This window comes from Poecilia formosa, unplaced genomic scaffold (assembly GCF_000485575.1).
Source record: "Poecilia formosa unplaced genomic scaffold, Poecilia_formosa-5.1.2 Scaffold44, whole genome shotgun sequence".
Lineage (NCBI taxonomy): Eukaryota > Metazoa > Chordata > Actinopteri > Cyprinodontiformes > Poeciliidae > Poecilia > Poecilia formosa.
The window spans coordinates 595,274-616,067 of NW_006799983.1; the positions used below are offsets into that span (position 1 = coordinate 595,274).

The 20,794-nt window shown below is 37.7% G+C and overlaps 1 protein-coding gene across 2 annotated transcripts in view; it reads left to right on the forward strand.

The window, feature by feature from the left end:
- suclg1 (succinate-CoA ligase GDP/ADP-forming subunit alph) overlaps positions 1-19,920 on the forward strand; it is a 25,220-nt gene extending 5,300 nt beyond the window's left edge. The window contains exons 3-10 of one of the 2 annotated variants that reach the window (XM_007551839.2): positions 2,770-2,886; positions 3,073-3,285; positions 3,663-3,720; positions 5,572-5,655; positions 9,512-9,663; positions 12,422-12,610; positions 13,098-13,116; positions 19,513-19,920. In XM_007551839.2, coding sequence (XP_007551901.1) covers positions 2,770-2,886; positions 3,073-3,285; positions 3,663-3,720; positions 5,572-5,655; positions 9,512-9,663; positions 12,422-12,610; positions 13,098-13,116; positions 19,513-19,520 — 840 coding nt within the window. In that variant the 3' untranslated portion in view covers positions 19,521-19,920. The remainder of the gene's footprint in view (positions 1-2,769; positions 2,887-3,072; positions 3,286-3,662; positions 3,721-5,571; positions 5,656-9,511; positions 9,664-12,421; positions 12,611-13,097; positions 13,117-19,512) is intronic. The other variant, XM_007551838.2, reaches the window with a different exon arrangement.
- The last annotated feature ends 874 nt before the right edge of the window (positions 19,921-20,794 follow it).

The window sequence follows — 20,794 nt, forward strand, 5'->3', positions numbered from 1 at the left end:
CAGACGGATTTAAAGGTCCTACAAAGAGACAGAAGCTTGTGACTTTTTGCCTCTTGCAGGCTAAACATTTGATTGCTCTGAAGTGGAGGAACACAGAAAGACCAAAGATAAATGAATGGATTAAACTATTGAGCAACAACCTGGCAATGGAAAAGCTGACATATCTAACAAAAGGAAAGCTTGAAGACTTTAAAGATATTTGGTTTCCCTTCCTACATCTTGTCAAATACTGTGACATGTAAAGCTAATTTTTCTTTTCTTTTTGTGTAGATAGAGTGAGCCCTGGGGTTTGGTGTTCTTTTTTTTTTACTTCATGTTTTTTTTGTGTGCATGCGTGCGTGCGTAAAGCAGAAAATTCTAATAAAACTATCTTGGAAAAAAAAAAAGTTTAATTTAGTGTCAAACAGCATTGTTGCACCTAAAATCAGATAAAATTGAAGTTGAGTTTTTGTTTTATTTTTTAACATACTCTGTGAGATAGCTGTTAACGAGAGTCAAAATCATGTGGGCATTGAATCTGGGCTTTATCTCGTTTCCTTAATCATGAGCAGGTTTTTTTTTTTTTTTTTTTTTTTTGTAATGCGCAAATGTTTTTTAGCCTGCCTGCCTTTTTTTTCTTCCCAACAGCAAGCCTTTAGCATTCTTTCAATTCATAAGTCGATGGTAATAAATCTGAACGACAGATTGTTTATTCCTGAAGTGAATCTGTAAGAGAGGAAAAGCTGAGGAGAATCTCATTAAACAAGGCGAGGATGATAAAAGTCTTGACAAAGTGTGCTCAATAAGCCAGAAACCTGGTTTCCATAGATTCATATCCGCCCTCTGTCCTTTAGCACATTTGTTTCTCCAGCTTCCCATCGAGGGTTGTTAAATATAGTTCCAGTGAACACTCCTGGTAATTAAAGGAAGACATGAAATGAAGCAAGTGCTATTGGGTGCACATGGCCATGTCCTTCTGCCTTGATAAGCAAGCAATTTTTCAAAAATTATTATCCCAACATTTTGGATGGTAATGAGTGCAAAACAGCAGAGTTAGCAGGGTGAAGGAGTCTATTACACATGGAGGTGAAAATGCTGATGCATGGCTTCCAATTCTACATAATAGGCTGGTTATCATTTTTGCATTAAGGTAATTTATTTCCGCTTGTAGTTTCTGCTCGTCCTGCTTTGCCTACATTGTTTTATCTTTGCTTCTATTTAACCAACTTCATCCTCTGAGGATTAGTGTGGCAGAAAATCAGCTTGGATCAACTGCATGCACCAGTTATTTATGCACATGATTTATGGGCCAAACATTTTTTCTGTTATATATCTAATTGGATGCTTCTCTTTATAATTTTTTTTTAAATTGACTTTTAGTTCAAATTATCTTTCAAGGTGCTAGTTATTTGAGCAGGAAGTGGTAATGATTCCCCAAGTTTGCAGTAATAGTCTTCACCTCATGCATTCATCACATCTAACTTTTTTCAGGAGAAAATAGGAAATCAGCAAGTCATACAAAAAAGCAAGAAAGATAAACCAGGAAAAGCTTGATACTTGTCTCTGGTGTTTTTTCTAATAAAGTACAACGGATGATGAACTGAGTCAGTGTGACAGCTTCTCAGTCTGATACAAGGCAACCATTTTGATAAAAAGTATTTTCTTACGTTTGGTTTGACTGCACTTGAACATTCAAGTTCCTGACAAATCAGAAGGAAGATACCGAGAGGGCGTATTTGAGGTTATTGCTACCTTTGTATATTCAGTAGGTAAGAGTCAGAAAATTTCCCCCTGATGTGTTCTAATCAATAAATAGGTGATATTCTGAAAAACCTATATTCCCCTTTATTTATTACATGTAGTTTAACTAAGAGTACAAACTATTTTCAGTCTATAAATATATCAATCTGCAGCTTTGACACACTTTGAGTTTTGGTGAAAAACATGTCTTTAAAACATAAATAGGGATGATCATTTAACTCCATTTCAGCTGGATTCAAAACGACTACCTGTAGAAGTTATTTTGTTATTTGTGTTATGTCCCTCACAAAGAAAATCTGTTAAACTCAGAATTGACAAACCTTAAAGTTAACTGGAAATCCACATCAGCCAGGATGACACGAGCGGGGTGTATTGAATTGTATTGAAAGGTGACAAAACCAGAAGCTCAGCTGAGTCCGTGTGACGGATATGAATACAAATGGGCTTTTTCTTCAAGACTTCTTGTTTGTTTTTTGTTTGAGTTTCTTTCCAGGCTGAGGGAGATGATTTCACATTGCTATTATTTGTTTATTTGTACGCAGTAAGTAAGGAGAAGTCCTTGAGCTGTACGTAAACTTTTAAAGTGTCAGGAATTAAAATTCCCCAAATGTTGCAATACAGCTGTGACACTTCCTCTCCGGCGTCTACGGTAGTGACAGCATCTGAAATATTCTCACAAAGTCTCTTTGGTGTGAAATATTTTACAGCCAGTGTCGATGGGGAATATCCTGGCTGCTTTTTTAAATTTGTTTTTCAAATGTTCTGCCAGGAGATTAAACTAATATCACACCATTATTTATTTGTGAAGGACATTTCGATTCCTTCTCACTAAATAAATTTTCTGCTAGCTTCATCTTCTCCTGGTGCTCAGCCTGTGCCCAGCTCCTCAGGTGATTAATCCTGGGTGGAAGCATATTTTCCCCTAAACATGCCTGCAATGATATCTCAATGGGGACTCTCTAGAAGTGGCTGCATCCCAGTTCATCACTCACACCTGCACACTAATTCCTGCTTCTTCCTGTCTGGTAGGGAACATTTCACAGTCAGCAGGCTCTCGACTATGGCTCGCAGCTTGTTGGAGGAGTTTCTCCTGGGAAAGGCGGGAAGACGCACCTCGGCTTGCCTGTCTTCAACTCGGTCAAGGAGGCAAGTCATTTAAAAAAACAACAAAAAAAACCCAACATATTTGAATCATATTTTTAATGAAAAAGCATTGTTAATATCGGAAGTAATCCTCCAGCCCATGATGACTTATTTATACAAGTCTATAACATTAGGTGGCGCTGTTTGATAACCTCAGAATTTCCCAACATCTTTCATTCATTGTTTCAGGCAAAGGAGGGTACAGGAGCCGAGGCGACTGTGATTTATGTACCTCCGCCGTTTGCGGCCGCCGCCATCATCGAGGCAATAGACGCAGAGATACCCCTGGCGGTGTGCATCACCGAGGGAATCCCCCAGCAGGACATGGTGAAAGTCAAACATAAGCTCTTGCGTCAGAGCGCCACCCGCCTCGTAGGCCCCAACTGCCCAGGAGTCATCAATGTAAGCGCACACACAGATGCTCGATGATGCCAATGCCTTTTTATGTGTGTGTTGTGTAGAATAGAGATACAAGTACAAAGTGCATCACATGGATTGGCAGGTGCTTTATATTCAGTGGATGGATGGGCTTTAATCTAAAGCTAAAATCTGGTGACTTATTCATTTAATTTATGGCAAAGATCTGACAAAGGAGATAGAATTTGCTTCGTGTAATTTTTAAGACAAAAAAAAAAATACTGCCAGAGAAATATTTTTAGTGAAGAAAAATGAAACTTGGACTTGAGAGCTTGACATCCATTTGGCAATTTGAATTTATTATATTGTAAAAAAATAAATAAATAAATAAAAAAAGGTAATTCCTTCTGCCTTTTTTACAGCCTGGAGAATGCAAGATTGGAATTATGCCTGGACACATTCACAAAAAAGGAAGAATTGGTGAGAACAATATACATGTATTTTGTTCCTTTTTTTAAATTGGTATGAAAATATTCTTGATAGGAACTCTAAATGTTATGGTTTAAAAATAAAAATAATCTTTTTTTATTATTATTATTCTAACAGGGTACTGGGCTGAGTTAATAGCACCCCTGCTAAAAATGTGTGAAAAGCACTAAACTAAATATTTATTTACTCTACTTGCATAATATCACACTGAGAACAAAAAAATCCAACAATGTATGCAGTGTGGGAAATATTTCCACATTAAGAAATGCTTGTTTTAAACAAAATAAGCAGAGGTACAATAATTGGCACTCCTGCTGTCAATACATCTTACAACCCCCTCGTGCCAATAGGACAGCTCAGTCTTTATTGCATTTGAAAAGGTTGGAGCATTCCCTGAGAGACGGACCATTGTCGGTCCTCTATGCACAATCTTTCTAGATTATTCAGACCCTTGGGTCTTCTTTCATGCCCTCTCCTTTCAAGCTCTCCTCTAGGTTTTCTGTACAATTTAGATCTGGAGACAGAGAATGGAAGAATGTTGATTTAAAAAAAAAAAAAAAAAAATTTATGTCTGCTGAATCATTTCTGCGTTTATTTACGCATGTATTTTGAATCCTTTTGTGTTTAAAGACCCAATGATATCCCTAAAATTGGAGCACAGACTATGATTAAGTCTGGGGTCTTTATATACTTTTCAGAAATCCAGAAAACATGTAGTATAAAGCATGCTATAAATTTTAAGAGGTGAAAAAAGTATTTGGAAATTAAGAAAAGCATTGTGTTGGTTGTTTACTCTGTCAAAGTACGCCTGCATTTTTGAATTGCTTAAAAAATACTTTTTGTGTGAAATGATAGTTGGTACAGCTGTTCTTTGTAGGTCAGTAGCTCAAACATTTGGGAACTACTGTCATGGATTGCTGGCAGCTTGCTCTGCACTCTAAGAAGGTTTCCATGGCGTTAAGAAGAGAAGCAGGGAGCCAGCGTCAGGTCTTCCACTAATCCTAATGATGGGCATGAGTTGCCTTTCCACATGTTCATCCTGGAATGTTTTTTTGGTGTCCAGTTGAAGTCCCACCAGAGTTTAGCAAAATCCAAATGTTTAAATATTTTTGGTGGGACAAAAAAGACTTTTGACAGAATCTGGTGGATACTGTTGAGACATAGTGATGGCAAGATGCCACGCTTTGCTTCAGTTTTCCAACACTGACGTTTGGAGATGTTTATTTTTCTTTTTACCTCCCGTACCATTCAGCTCACTTTGAATGGGTCGCAAGATAAATATGGGTCCTCAACAAGCCTAGTGGCTAAAAGAAGCTCTTACAGCACTTTTTAATGCCCCAACTTCTCACAGATCCTTTTCCTTAGTAGAGAAAGTTTCTTTCCTGTGTGAAACCTTTTCTTCTTGTTAAAATGCAAGCCGAGTCGGGCAAGTCAGTGAAGTGGACAGTTTAAAAGGTCATGACCCAGACATGTCCTCCTCCTGCAACAACCTTTAAATGGCTGGCATGTGAAGGGAAAAAAAAAAAAGAAAAACACTCAATGCTAATATTTTTCTTTATACACCCTTGTGTAAAATCCCTGAAAGATCTCCTGCTGTTGACGGCTTGATAAGCACCATGTGCAGCTGCTACCCGGTGAACCTTTACAGCATGTTGATTTTATTAAAAATCAACTGGCTTCTTTCCAAAAACCAAACAGCAGCTGTTGCCAAGCTCTGGTAATAAAAGCATTTGGTTTATTTTGACTCTCTTGCTTGAAGCAATTCAGTCAAAATGAGACTAAAATAGAAATAAAACATACACATTGCATTCTGAGAAATGCTTTTAAAACTCTGTCTTCTAGGCATCGTTTCCAGATCAGGTACTTTGACGTACGAAGCCGTGCATCAGACTACACAAGTGGGCCTGGGCCAGTCTCTCTGTGTGGGTAAGTTACTGCTGACATCATGCATTAAACGTAAATGGATTAAACTCTGATCGCCTAATTTTATTACCAGTTAGCATTCAGATCTTTAGCTTGGACTTAAGTTTCCTGTATGACATCAAGGTGTGCTGAAAGTGGAACTCTATAATCATTTTTATTGGAGCTCCCTGTATTTCTCAAGAGTTATGAAATAACTTCTAAAATATGTAAAATCTTTAAAAAAATTACTCAAGAAAAAAATGGATAGAGAACCAACACATTTGACTGGTTTTTGAAGTGGGGCTTTAATGATTTTCTTCGAAACTAGAAGGGATATGAGGAGCACAGGTTGCTTTATGTAAAATTTCATCACGTGGTCGTATCTTTGTGCCAAAGGCATTGATGTTTTTTGTTCATTAAAATGCTCTTGCCAACTCCAGTTAGCCCCAAATTGAACACTTAAAACCCTCTTAATGTTCAAGAAACACAGTTTTGATTTTAATGACTAAAATCAAAACTGAAATTTAATAATGAGTCTGAAATTCTTCACTAATTCATATTAAAACCTGTGGACCCATTTTTTGTGACCCAAAAATACATAATTTCACAAATGTTTTTTTTTACAAAATTGCAATTGCGTAAAGAACAAACCATGCATTTTTTTTTTTTTTTTTTTACAAAATTGCAATTGCGTAAAGAACAAACCATGCATGATCACGGTTTTGTGTTTTAAATTATTAGAATAAAATACTTTAATTGACCTTAAGTAGCACTTTTTATAGGTCACATTAGTTCCTGTGTAATATGGTCTATCACCATTTAAACAGAAACAGACTAAATTCAGTTTGTAACAAAAAGTTCTCATTCCTTTAGTTTTTATTGTAAAGATTTTAGTTAAATCCTATGACAACAAAACATTTTCAATTCTGACAGAAACTGAACCATGACCAGGCTAATAAACATGTGCTCAGGTATCAAATCAGTTGACCTTTCTGTATACAGATATTTGAAAACATCAACTACCAGACTGCTTGCCCATGTTATCGGAGGGAATTTTCAGTGCTGCAGCCTGCAGTAGAACCCTGTTTCTTAGCCGACGTCAGTGTAATCACAAATCAAGCAATCAGGGCACAAACAGTATTTACAGACTAGTTGATGATAACATACCTTTGAAAACCAGAGGCATGTGCTGCCAGTCACTCAGGATGTCGTAAATGTAATTATTTTGGTTTTTTTTGTCTGTGTGTTTTCTCTTTTTTTGATGTAGTTCACAATAATCCCTTTAGATTTTGTGAGTTTAGTTGTAAACAAACATGTAATATTTGCACAGTGCTCAGGAAGGCATGCCACATAATCTGCCATGCAACGTCATGCAGATGTTTTTGCCCAAACTACGTCTGGGTGCAAAGTTTGATGCAGCTCTTTTCATCATAACAACAAAAATGAGTTTTTACTCATCAAACATCTTTTCCTCTGGAAAAATTGCATTATGGAGCATCTTGGACATATTTAGTAAAATCCATCTGGCCTTCATCATTATTTAAACAGTTTAATTATCGAGTATCCCTCCAGTCAGACTTTATGAAATCAGTGCAGCAACAGTATTAGATATTATAAAGTTCATTAACACTGTGGGGCTATTGAGACTGTTTCAAATCTTTTGACTGTCCTTTGGGCTGCAAATTATAATCAGTGCAAAACTTAATATCACTCTCATCTTCTTTTCTGGTCATATAATTAATTTTGTAATTTATTTTAATAACAGCCTTTTAAAATTTTGGATATAAACACATTTTATCCCAGAGTATTTGCTCACAGACTCAGCAGACTAAGCTCCGCTTTAGCGAGAGGATGAAAGTTCAGAAGAATAAAACGAAAATGTAACTTTACTCATCCTTCCTTTTATCTAAATTTGTCACAGATTCAGAGATTTCTGGACATGTCATTAAAAACACGGTTTCCATTTAAATACCTTCGTTTCCTCTGTCCTCATTTATAGTCGTTAAATCCCAAATTCCAAGTTTTTTGCACATAAACTGTCTAAATTGGTTCTTAAGGATGTTACCTTCATGTTTTTGTTCAAATTTTGACATTTTCTTGTAAATTTGATTAACTCTGCAGTGCCTTGCCAAAAACCATCTTAGTGCTGCCCTCCTTGGTTTGAAGTCTGGCTGCTGCAATTAAATGTTCCCATAAAAGAATCACCAGATTTGTCACTTTTTGCTTAAAAAAAGAGAAGTTATAAAGCGATAAAGTTGTTAAGTTGGGTGAAAGTTTTCTAAATGCGTCAGGTGGCGTGGTTGTGCTTTCACAGAGGGGTTATAGCTACACTTTTTATACTTCACTGATACTGAAAATAGCTCACTTTTAGTCTTCTTCAGTCAGTAGCAACTTCACAACAAAGAGTTGTGCTGCTCCCCTTCAGAATCCTCATGTCTCAAAAACACTTAAAAAACATGGGCGAAGTTTAAGTAATTAATTGTTACAGGGAAGAAAAACAAAACATGTGATATTGTTTTAAATTTAATTTATTTTTCAAGTTATTTTCTGTTTTATGTTGTTTATTGCAAATTTTTAATTAAACTATTAAGTATACAGTATACTTTGGTGAAATAAAATATACCGAGTTATCTTTAAGGAAAAAAAAAAATATATATATATATATATATATATATAGTTCCTTCATTAGTGAAGAGTTGATGTCACTTTTCCCTATTATTAAACTATTTGACTTCAGCCAATATTGTAACATACTGAATATTTTTCAAAATTTATTCAAAGTGTCTTTGAATAAATTTATGTTCATTATTTCTATAGATGATCATCTTCTGTTTAATTGTTTTTTTATTTTCCAGACTGGTGGAAAATTGCAGTATGTTTTTTTATTTTTTTATTGCTCATATATAGTTCCTGTTTGTTCACAAATGACCAAAACAACTAGAAATTGTCTTTTTTTTCTTTGTAGGTTTTTATTTTGTCAAAACAAAACAGGAAGAAAATAAATAAGCAATAAGGGAAATTTGAAAGGAAACTGGCCCTGAGCTGCTCGTATTGGCAGACAAACATGGAACAGACTGACTCCTTTTTACACCTTGTTTTGTCACCATGGAAATCTTGATTTGTTAATAATGCATTATGGAAACAGGTCCACATTAAAATCTTTCATTATTCATTATTGTAGTTTGGAAAAAAAATATTATTCAATTATAAATATCATAAAGCATCTTTAACCCTACATTGTTGTTTTGTGTAGGTTTTCTCACATTTCTTAGAAAAATTGGTTTACACATGCTTTGTAAGCTCTGCTACTAACATAAAAGCATCCTTAAGGTGCCGTTCTAAAAAAAAAAAAAAAAGGTTGTTAGTAACAGCTGAAGTGAAACGGAAAAAATAAACAAACGTCTCTCCAGATCTCAATTTCTAATTCTTAGTAAGGACAAGGTAGCTGCTCCAAACTATGTGGAGCTGCTCTAAGGTAGTGCAGTTCTCTTCTGACACTGCTGACTTAGAGATGCATTCACCATAGAAAGTTTTGATAAACCAGCTGTGTGCTTCCTACTCAGGGCACCAAGTATGAAGCCAGGCTTCCATCTTTGAGGCTTGTGTTTCTCTTTAAGAGTTCATGAAGAATAAAATTAAAAGATTTTTTTTTTCTGCTGGAAATAATATTCCAAGTAATCCTCCCCCAATCTGAAACAAAGATAAATTGAACAGCTAATATTAAAAATCCACAATTTTTGCCCTTTCCTGTTTTATTTCAATGCCTTTTCTCAGGTCTTAAGGTGAAGCAGGGTTTTATGTGCTTATTTATGATTGCACTTACATAATTTATCTTTTGATATTCTTGGATGCATAAGTGTTTGTTTTCTTCTCCTGAAAGGTATTGGTGGTGATCCATTTAATGGCACAAACTTCATAGACTGTCTGGAAGTGTTCCTGCAAGATCCCAAAACAGAGGGCATTATCCTCATCGGAGAGATCGGAGGAAATGCTGAGGAGAATGCTGCCGAGTACCTGAAGCAGCACAATACTGTAAGCAAATAACATACTAACACTCTTTATTTACACATGCTCATGTGTGTGTTTTTAAACTTTGCTTATGATTTTTTGAAAATCAGCAAAAGATTTACTAAAAAAGTAAAAAATAAATAAAATAAAACATTCCCCAAATCTGCCAGTTTTTGTGAAGAAAGGCAACCATCACACACAAAGAATATGTTGGAGTGTTACCTTTGTTTTTTTGATCACAGCCTCAGGCTTTCTCCCATATATTTCTCAGTTATTTATGTGATGAAGGTAGGAAGTGACAGATAAGATGAAGGTGTGACTCACAGGTCATGTTTTAGAAATCGACCGCGGTGATGAATTGTGAAGCTTTTCTGATGCTCACTTGTGAGGGAGGTGATGATTGGCTGATGTGACGACGCTGCTGACATTTACAACTTCTCCAGGTCTGAACTCTTGTCCCGTGGATTACTTTTTACTGTGTTAATTTTGCTCTGTTTGTTTTCTGTATATGTGTGCTCGGTGCTCTTGAGCTGAGAAATGGATTTGATGTGCCCTCTGCTGCTCTAATGCATGCAAATCTGCCGCTGGCGTCTCAGGAGAATAACTACTCTGACTGAACAAATAAAGTACAAACAATCCCCCCACCCAATCACACAGAGTGTTGACAGTGAGGGACAGTTCAAATGAAACACAAGCATGAAAAGCCCAGCAGAGTGTGGGAGTAAGCTGCAGATTCCCCTTTGAAAGTCACTTGTGTAGAAAATTGTTCATAAAATGGTGCTCTTAGACCTGTTTTTAAAAGTCAAGTCGTACAAAGATGTCAGGACACAATGTTTTCACTTTGAATTAAACCGAGTTTCTCTTCATTTGAGGCTATTTGAATTAGAGTTTCAAACAGAGTAGCTGCTGGAAACCAGGCCCATCACAGAAACTCTGTGTTGGCAAATAAATGATATACCTGCACTTTTTAAAATTGCAGCTCTAACTGATAGAGCTGCACCATAGAAAACTAGGATTCTAAAAATGGAAGTGGTGCTGGAAAGATGGCGCATAGGCTGGAACTGGTTTAATAAATAAAACTAGGTTTATTTTTTTGTCTGTACCTGAAATAATAAAAAAAAAACTTTTACAGAGATAAATGCATCAAAGCTTATATATCGACATGTAAATGAGTGTTTAATAGGATGTCTTTTTTTTACATGACTGTATACTTTCATTATTGTACAGTGTTCCATCTTTGTAAGTAGATTTGAAAATTTGGCATTCAAGCTAACATATCTATTAATGTTCAATACACCGTTCAAGTTTGTACGGATTTGACTGATAATAAAATGAGCTTGTCTTCTGGTGCATGAGTTTTTAAAGCTGTGTTACATGTAAGCACATTCCAGCTACTCCTACCAGCCTGTCATGTTTATAGGAGCCTAAAATAGTCTGAGTTCGACTTTAGTTTGTGTTTACAGTGCAAAGCACTTCCCCTGTCATGTTGGCAAACAGAAACGGTGAAACTCCCCTATTGGTCCCTTAATGAATGTAATAAATCTGCGCTGCTAACAGTGAACGACAGAAGACGGCTGGAGCGAATAGCACAGCCCCCCCTCCCTTTTTGAATTGTTACTTGGTGCCAAGAGAGGCAGGAATTAATAGAGTAATTAAACCTGTTTTGCTTGAGGTAGATTTAAGGCTGGATTCACATGAGGGTGGTTTGTGTATTCAGAACGTGCTTTGATTCCTGAGTAGACTGTTTTCTGCTAATTTGTTGTTTTTGTTTCTGTTTTTTGTTTTTTGCTTATAATCTTTCGTTGGTTAGAAGAGACGCTTGTAACATATTCAGAGCTCTTTATAGTGATATTCCCTCCCTCTCTGCTTTTTCTGGGTAACTCTGCGAGACTTAACGCGTCTAGTTAGTGATGCTTTTTCATCCAGGGCCCTCGACGTTCCCTTGGCTGATGTATGCCCTGCTAGTCTCAATTATCAAACGTCGTCTTGAGCGTATGTGTATTAAGAGGTGCCATCTCGTTCCTGCCAGTGTCATCTTTAAATCTGGTGCTGAAATGCTTGCAGGAGTGCGTGTCTTTGAAGGACCTCGCTGTGTTGCTGTGGCTGTTAAACATGCCACATTCGCTCTCTGGACGCTGTCTGCCAGATGAGCGTCAGCCTGTACACACGCACACAGCCGTCCCCAGCAATTATGTTGTTATCCCTAAGTATGAAATATTAGCTGCTTCGCACACGCACAGCCTCTGTCCCTCTTTCTGGTTGTGATGTTATGGCTGAAGATGAAATATTAGCTCTCTTCACCTTGGAAATGATCTTAACTGTTGAATGTAACATCCATCAATGAACAAGTAGCATAGACGAGCGCTGAGCTAATCACTGGCTGCATGACTAATTACCAATTCAGAAATGAGATGATATGAAATGACAGGAGCCTGAGCCCCTATCTGGTCACACTGCCGCCCATGCAATTAAATGGCTTGATTGACCCTTTGTTTTAATAATGCTGGCTTAGACAGAGATGACTGGTTAGACTTGCGTGTTATCATGGAGCTCTCTAATGGGAGGCCACAAGGTGCATTGTGTCTAATGAATGAATGAAATGCAGGTGCAAAAAACTAATTCCTTCTATTTTTGTACAGACGATGGTGCTACTGGTGTTTTGCAAAACAAATATCATTTTTCCCTCCGGTGTTTCTCTCTTTATTTATTTATTTTTATTCTTTGTTCATCTTTCTAATCTTAAGCTCATTTCATTTTGCTCCCTGCACCCTCCATCATCCAGGGAGATAACGCCAAGCCTGTGGTGTCGTTCATCGCCGGGCTGACGGCTCCTCCAGGCCGCAGGATGGGCCACGCTGGTGCCATCATCGCTGGTGGGAAGGGCGGAGCCAAAGAGAAGATCGCAGCTCTCCAGTCTGCTGGAGTTGTGGTCAGCATGTCCCCTGCTCAGCTGGGGAGCACAATGTTCAAGGTGAGACTTCACCTAACCACCACGGCAATAACGGTGGAAACATGATTAATTGTGATGAATCAGTTATTGAAATTATCATCAACTAATTTAGTAATTAATAAATTGTTAGAACAACATGGTCAAAGCAGTAATTAAGCCTAAATGGTACGAATAATCATATTCATTTTGCATTTAAGATGAAAAAAATGCCAGTTTCGGCTTCTCCTGGTACTCATTCTGTGAAAAGAAAAGTCTCCTCTTGAGCATCTTTTGCAATCCGATTATTAATTTTACTAATTGGTTAATTTAAAAAACAATCGGCAAATTTAATAATACAGTATTTTTTAAAATAATCAATAGCAGATGAAGTCTTTGGTTAAACCTTTACGCCCAAATCTGTTTATCTGGAAGACCGCCCTGCTTGTACCTGCAAGAAAAGCTGCAGTCTTGTGTAAGGCCCTCATGCACTTGCATATGTAATTAAACAGCTGTTTTGTATTGTTACCAGGTGATGAACTCTGTGAGAGGTACGTAATGTCGACTGGTTATCAAGCTAATTCCCCATTGTTGACCCGATGCAGTGCAACATTCTTTGATGACCCCCAACATTTACATTAAAACGCTTTGAAGAATGAAGAGCTCCTCATCAAAGCTACTTCCTCTAACATGACTCACTGGCTCATGATTTCTTTTTCAAGAACACATCCGTATTTATCAAGCACAGTTTAAACTTCCCTCGAAGCATGTTGCAAATCCAGGCATAGACTGAAGTTCAGAGCCTAGACTGTTCCATCTGTTGTGTGCTTGTTGTGTGCTCCCCTTCATTGTACATTTTTCTATCCCGGTTTGTGCATGGTCGATCTCGTATCGTCTGTGGAAAGTGCAGCTCAAGTCAGAGATGGATACATCTACAGTTTCTTTGATGTTGACTTGTCGCTGTTGTGGTTCTTTCGCTTTTGCATATTTGCTTTTCATTAATTTGATTTCCCCCCAGACTTTCTGCATTTTTGGTCTGTTTATTCCATGTTCTTTGTTTTCTTGATACTTGAATCATAGCATGTAACGTAAGTGTAAGCATGTTGTGTGACAGCTATTAGTGTCCTGGTAAAACGCAGTGATCATAGTACACACCACTACTATAAATTAAAGGGTGCTGGGGCGGTGTGTGATGTAGAGGTGGAGCGGATGCTTCTTATAGGGAGGCTATTAATCCTCAACGCAGCCATCCGAGGTTCGATTCCCAACCCTGGGACCTTTGCTGCCTGTCCTCCGCCCTTCTCTCTCTGCCCATTTCCTGTCTAATCTACTGCAGACAAAGGCCACTAGTGGCAGAAAAACCTTTAGAAAAAAATAATAAATGAACTATTGCATCAAAGCACAGATTTGGCCTCAGGGATTTTTTTGAAATTGAAACATCACCTACTGCTTATACAGTGGATAAAAAAGCTAAGACAGACAGTTGGAGACGAGCTTATTTTTATTTTGGGAAGTGTACATGTGATTTACTGGAAACCTGCATATTGTCATCATGCCAATGCTCTGACTTTTCATTATTACATAAAAGCAATTTTAAAATGCTCAGTCTCAGAGTGGCATTTTGCAAATGCTCAAAATGATAACATAATTTGAGATCTATTGAACTGGAATGCTTCCCTTGTTTTTGCTGCTCTGCATCTTTCGTCAGTCTGTTTTCCTGTATTTTTGTTGTTGTTGTTGTTGTTGAGGTAGGTGTATCACGTTCAAATGGTGGAAAATACTTCCATAATAAATTTATAATAAAACCATTAATAATAAAAATTCAAATAGATGGGGACAGCATGTAACCAAACAGCCACATCCATGCTGGGTTAATTTCACTTTTTCAGACATTTACAATACAAAGAAACTAAATAAATTCACAGATCTCATTTCAGTTGAGCAAGCGAGCCAGTAACAGTGTCTTGCAGACACATTTCTGTTCTTTGAACAAACACTGCAGCAACTAATTATGATATGGAGAAATCCAGTGTAACCAGTAACTTCTAGAAGTAATCCAGGTAGGAATTAGTACATTGTATGTACGTTTTTCTTAAGATGCAGATGTTCTGTGAATGTTGCTGATGTACAGGTGGGAAACTATCAAATCTGACCCAACAAAAATATAGAAGATGGTTTGGTCAGAGAAAACTAAAATTGAACTTTTGGGTCTACATGCTAAACACTGCCTGACAGAAAACTAACACTGTACTCTCCAGAACCCTCTGCCCCTATGGTGACACTAGAAGCTGCCAGCATTATGCTGTAAGGAGGATTTTGTTGAGCAGGGTCAGGGAAGCCTGACAAAGTTGAAGGGAAGATGGATGGAGCTAAATACAGGCCTTCATGGAAGAAAGCCTGTTAGAGGCTGCAAAAAACTTGAGACTGGGGCAAAGGTTCCCCTTTCAGAGCAACCCAAAACACACAGTCAGAGCTTCAATGGATTGGTTTGGATTAAGCCATGTTCATGGGTGAGAATGTCCAGATGGACATCCAATGGAGAATCTGTGACAGGACCCGAAAATCAATGTTCACAGTTGCTCTCCATTCAGTCTGAATGAGCTTGAGCCATTTTCTAAAGAATGATTGAGTTTTAACCAAGTTGATAGCCACACTATTACACACCTGCTGTTCCAGCTTTACATTCAAGTATGCTGGAGTGTTGGTCACTGTTAGTGTTAGCTTTAAATTAAGCACTTTTACAAATGTGAGAAGATTTTTTTATTTCTTTTAATAACTTAATCGGTTTTTCTAGGAGTGTTGAGGTTTAATTTTTAATGTGCTGTAAACAAAGAACTGCTGAAAAGAGGGGCAAAAATTAATAAGCATGTGTGGAACTGAACTGACGCTACCACCTCTTTATTTAAGTTTATCCCAAGGGAGGCACAGTTAACAAGATGTATAAAAAGTGAAAGCATGTATTACACCCATTTATCATCCTATACTTTCATTACCACTGCTGGCACTACTGCACACAGATATAGATTTACATGACATTTTTTGCCACAGTTTAATTCATAATCATTGCGTGTAATGATGAAAAACGCGCGGCGTGGATGCTCATTTTTCCCCACATGTTGTATTCATACATCTCTCTCTATCTCATTGACCGCTGTAATCGAAGTAATAACGCATAAAAAGAAGCAAGCGGACACAATGCTTCGAGTGTGGCCTGAAACTGTGGTGACCCCAATAACAGCTGCTCAACTGCATCCAGTGACCCTGATGAACTTTGCTGGGAGTGATTAAAAAAAAAAAATTATTATGCAAAACAAGAATAATGTGTCATCACATTTAATCAGCTGGAAAAATAATTAACGGCGCCTCCCTGTCTCTGTCTTGACCATCTTCTTAATTTGTCTTGAAAAGGTGTCGAGCACTAATAGGGCTCCCTGCATCTAATAAAACCACTGCTCTAAACAGTTTGTTGCCAGGTTTGCATAAATGCATCCTTAAATGCTGAAAAGGACTGTTTTGTCAGAAGAGGTCGTCAACATGAAGCTTTAGATGGGAGGATATGTAACTGTAAACAGAAGTCGGGTAAATTGTTGTGAACTGGCGGTGCTGAGTTTATTAAAGATGCATTTCAGCCTTGGACCACGGCGCTGTGGCCACTGGGACATGCAGAGCAAATGCTTGTTTTGAACATAAAAGTAGAAATTGGAAGATATGAAATGGATGATCAGAAGGGAGTTGGTTCATCTTATCTGTAAAAACCTTCATGGTCTAAGAAAGTTTTATCCAATTTAGATGCTGTATAAGCAGCTGTTTACCCTTCAAAACTAAGAGGGATCTTTGCAAGCTTTTTTTTTCTTCCCTCAAGGCTGAAGCAAAGTAGGCATAGTCAATGTGATGTTGTTTTCACCTGGACAATCATTTTTAATTAAGCTTGTTCTAACAGTTCAATTTTATAATGCCTTCACAGGCCACTTAAGTCTTAATGTGTTATGGTAATTGAGATTTTGTTATTCTAGTAAACACTTTGGGTCTTTTTTTTTTAAACACAGCGCTCTCCTTTTTCAGTCATTAGAGTTATAATTGTCTCCAGTGTTGGTGCTTGGATTGGTTGTAGCTACATGGGATTGCAGTACAACATGGTCACATTATGAACATATTTCTATCTTGTTCTTTTCATTCCTCTGCTGAATTTTCAGCTTCACTGAATATGATCACTTCTCCCCCTCAATCTCTTTTCTTTTGGTCTGTATAGATCAAGGAGGCCCATTTTATAAAATATTCATCTTTTAATTTAAATATATGTAGCGTTTATATATTATATTTATAACTATATTAATAGTGATTTTTCTTTTATCTCGTTTCATTGATAACTAGCTTTAAATACATTGGAGAGGACATATTTGTGCAAGATTGATGACAATAAAATTTTAGCAAGTCTGCTAAAGAAAAAAAAAAAAGCATTTGATCGGTAATGTGTCTATAATTTACTCCAAAATCCGTTGCGTTCTCGAAATTATGTTTGAAGCATGGAAGCACATAAAACTTTGTTTAAAATAATTATTTATTAAATTAACTTGATTTCTGTAATATGGGTTTTTGACTGCCAAATGGCCTCAGGCTGTGTGTATATTATAGTATGGTGTAGCGCAGCATAATATTGTATAGCATAGCATAGCATAAGATTGTTTAGCATAGTATTGCGTAATTTTGTGTAGTATAATATAGCATAGGATAATATAACATGGTATAGCGTACCATAGGGCAGCACAGCATAGTATGTGCTGTGCTGCCCTATGCTATACTATAGTATAGCAGCATAGGGCTATACTATAGTATAGCAGCATAGGGCTATACTATAGTATAGCAGCATAGGGCTATACTATAGTATAGCAGCATAGGGCTATACTATGCTATGCTATAGTATAGCACAGCATAGTATTGTAAAGCATAATATAGTATAGCATAGCTTAATATAGCACAACATATTACAACAAAGTTCAACATAGCATAGCATATTATAACATCTTTGGTATAGGATAGTGTAGTATAGTTTAGGATGTAGCCTGGTTGTTTAAATGAGCCCAAATTATCAGGCCTCTCTGTGCTAAACACTTGATATGAGGCGTTTGGTTTTTGTCATCTTAAGTCTGTTTTGTTTGGATCCACCCAGCTGCAGAAAGCATCACACAGCATGATACTTTCACCACCATGCCCTAACATGGATGGTGTGTTGATGGTGATTTTCGGTGTTAGTTTTCCATATAATATATATTTGAATCTTGTCAAAAAGTTACAATTTGAAGGAAGCAGCTTTTTATAATTTAACCCTGTTTTAAACCTCTCTACAACCTTATGGCAGATGTCTCTGCTGTTGACTTCCTGCCTCTGTTTTCATACTAATAATCTCTTAACAAACCTCTGAGACATTCACAGAGCAGTTGGATTATTACTAATACATGTGAACTCTTATTTACTGCTAGGTGATTTCTGAATGCCTTTGGTTGCACTGGACTTTATTTAATAACATCAGAAAAAAGAAACTGAATACAAACATATATCACACGTAAGTTTTTTTATCGGTGCAAATAGTTTTTTTCTAAGCCATTTATTCTTCTCACAATTATGCACTACTTTGTGTTGCTTTTGCACAAAGCCCTTTATAATTCAAACCCAGTAGGTGCAGAAAACAGAAGCCTTTAGATTTTGTTGCTCTTATAAATTCAACAGTTGAAGCAGAGTTTACTGACGTTGTTTACTGTGCCTGTCGGCCTCATATATCTGGGGCCAAGTGCGTCAAAGCTGTTGTCATTGCTCGCTTGTAAATGTCTTGCTTTTCTTTCATGTCACATTTACGTTCGCTTTTCCCTACTTTCGGACCAGGGGTATTTTCACTTGTCGCCTTTGACTGACAACCTCTACTTTTCTCATTTTACTCCTCCCCTTGCTCTTGACTTGTCAAACGGCAGGCTCAAACAAAAGTGTTTTCTTCCCCTGTTCTTAGGGAAGAGCTCTGCAATCTTTCCCTGGAGTATCTATTTGTTTTGTGACCTTGGAGTTGGTGTCTCCTGCTTGTCAGAAGCACAATTTTTGGAATTCATTTTTGTCAGTTTTTACCTTCCATTACCTTTCTTTGTTTGCCTTAATTTACATATGTGCCTCTAAACCTTCTTCAGTTCTTTTATAGTTCTCCTTTTAAGGAAAAATACAGCAGATGGCAAAAAAACACTCCAGTTCCTTAGAATTTTACCCAAATTTAATTTGCCCATCTTTGCAGTCAGATTTAGATTGCGAGGCTGCATCTTAACCACTTTGGATGTTTCATGTTTTTATATTCCTGCCTCAGGGTGGCAGTATAACTTCGTGCATTCACAAGCCACAGAGGAATGGGCCAACTTGTGCTCGAGTGCTTGTGTGTTCTCTAGACCTGATAAATGACATTTGCATTAAGTTACTCTCCCCCTCGGAATGGAAAATTCTCTGGGAACGACGTATTCTATCATCCTGCGATTTGTGTGATACTCTGCAAATTGAATATGTAAATAGCAACATCCTTTTTAATGGCTAACATAATGCCTTCTCATTTATAGTCACATGGTTGGACTGCACAGATAAACACAGCTAGCATAACCTCACATAAATCAGATTTTCACAGATGTACCACTCCCATCGATCACAGGAAGCAATCTGTTTTTTAATGTTGACAACCAACAAGTGAGCTGTTAAAGTGCTCGAGCTTTCCCACATGTATGTGCTGAGCGAGGTAGACTCTGAAGGAATGAAAAAAAAAGAGACTCTAGAGCTACTCAACACTCTCCCCCCCAACAGCATATCTGATGCACAGGATCAAAACAAGTCTGTATGAATTCCACATGAATAAATCATTCATGTCTTTCTGTCTCACTTCGTTTGACGCTCCGTGTCTTCTTTCTCTTTGTTGTCTGTCTTTGCAGGAGTTTGAGAAGAGAAAACTGTTGTAAATTGCGCTCTAAGACACCCGACTTTTAACCCATCCACCTCGCAAACGAGACGATTCTGGAGCTGGACATGCCCTGCAGTATCTGTGAACCCCGACTATCTCATCGTTGATAACGCACATTGCGGTGTTTCTGTTGTAATTTCTGCCATAAACTTGTACCTTGCACATAATGAAAGAAATAAAACATTAGTGTCTTAGTGGTGTTCGAAACATCTCTGTTATAAGCCGTGCAGGAGTTTTTCAATCAATGTTTTCTTCCACACAGTGCTACCAGCTAAAAGGGAGATGCCACAGTTTCATTTTGTAACATTGTAAGATGTATTTCATCATCAATTTTACTGGCTGTCCACTTGAAAAAGAAAAAAAAAAGTTCTCATTATTTTCCCCCTGTGTTGTGTGTGTATAATTTCAAACATCATGCACAACTACTCTGTCTGTTCGTGCTTCCCAGGATGAAAGATTCAGTAATAGCCTCGATGGACAGAACGACTTGGTTTAAGAGTTAATGGGATTATCTTTTTTTGTTGAAGTTGTCTGCAGTCAGGGGCTGCACAGTGTTGCAGCCCCTGACTGCAGACAACTTCAACAAAAAAGTTGTGCAGCCCCTGACTGCAGACAACTTCAACAAAAAAAGATGATCCCATTAACTCTTGGTAGAGCTGTTGCCTTGCAGCAAGAAGGTTCTGGGTTCGATTCCAGGCCCCGGTCTTTCTGCATGGAGTTTGCATGTTCTCTCTGTGCATGCATGGGTTTTCTCCGGGTACTCCAGTTTCCTCCCACAGTCCATAAACATGACTATCAGGTTAATTGGCCTCTCCAAATTGCCCCTAGGTGTGAGTGTGTGTATGGATGGTTGGTTGTCTCTGTGTTGCCCTGCGACAGACTGGCGACCTGTCCAGGGTGACCCCGCCTCTCACCCGGAACAATAGCTGGAGATGGGCACCAGCAACCCTCCCGACCCCACCAAGGGACAAGGGTGTAAGGAAATGGATGGATGGATGGATGGATGGATGGATGTCTGCAGTCAGTATCTTACCTCTGGTAGGTCCAGACTCGGTTCTGACCAGCTACAAGCTACGTATTGGAATCGAATGCCCCCTTTCCTGCATTAGCATATTTGTAATCTGAAATATCCAACCTTTAGTGTGTGTAGGGTTTAGCTAAATCACTTGTGGCACATTTAGCAACACCTCTGCCAATATGAGACCAAAACCTGGCTCTCTTATGGAGTTTTCAAAATGACAAAGACTTTTCAA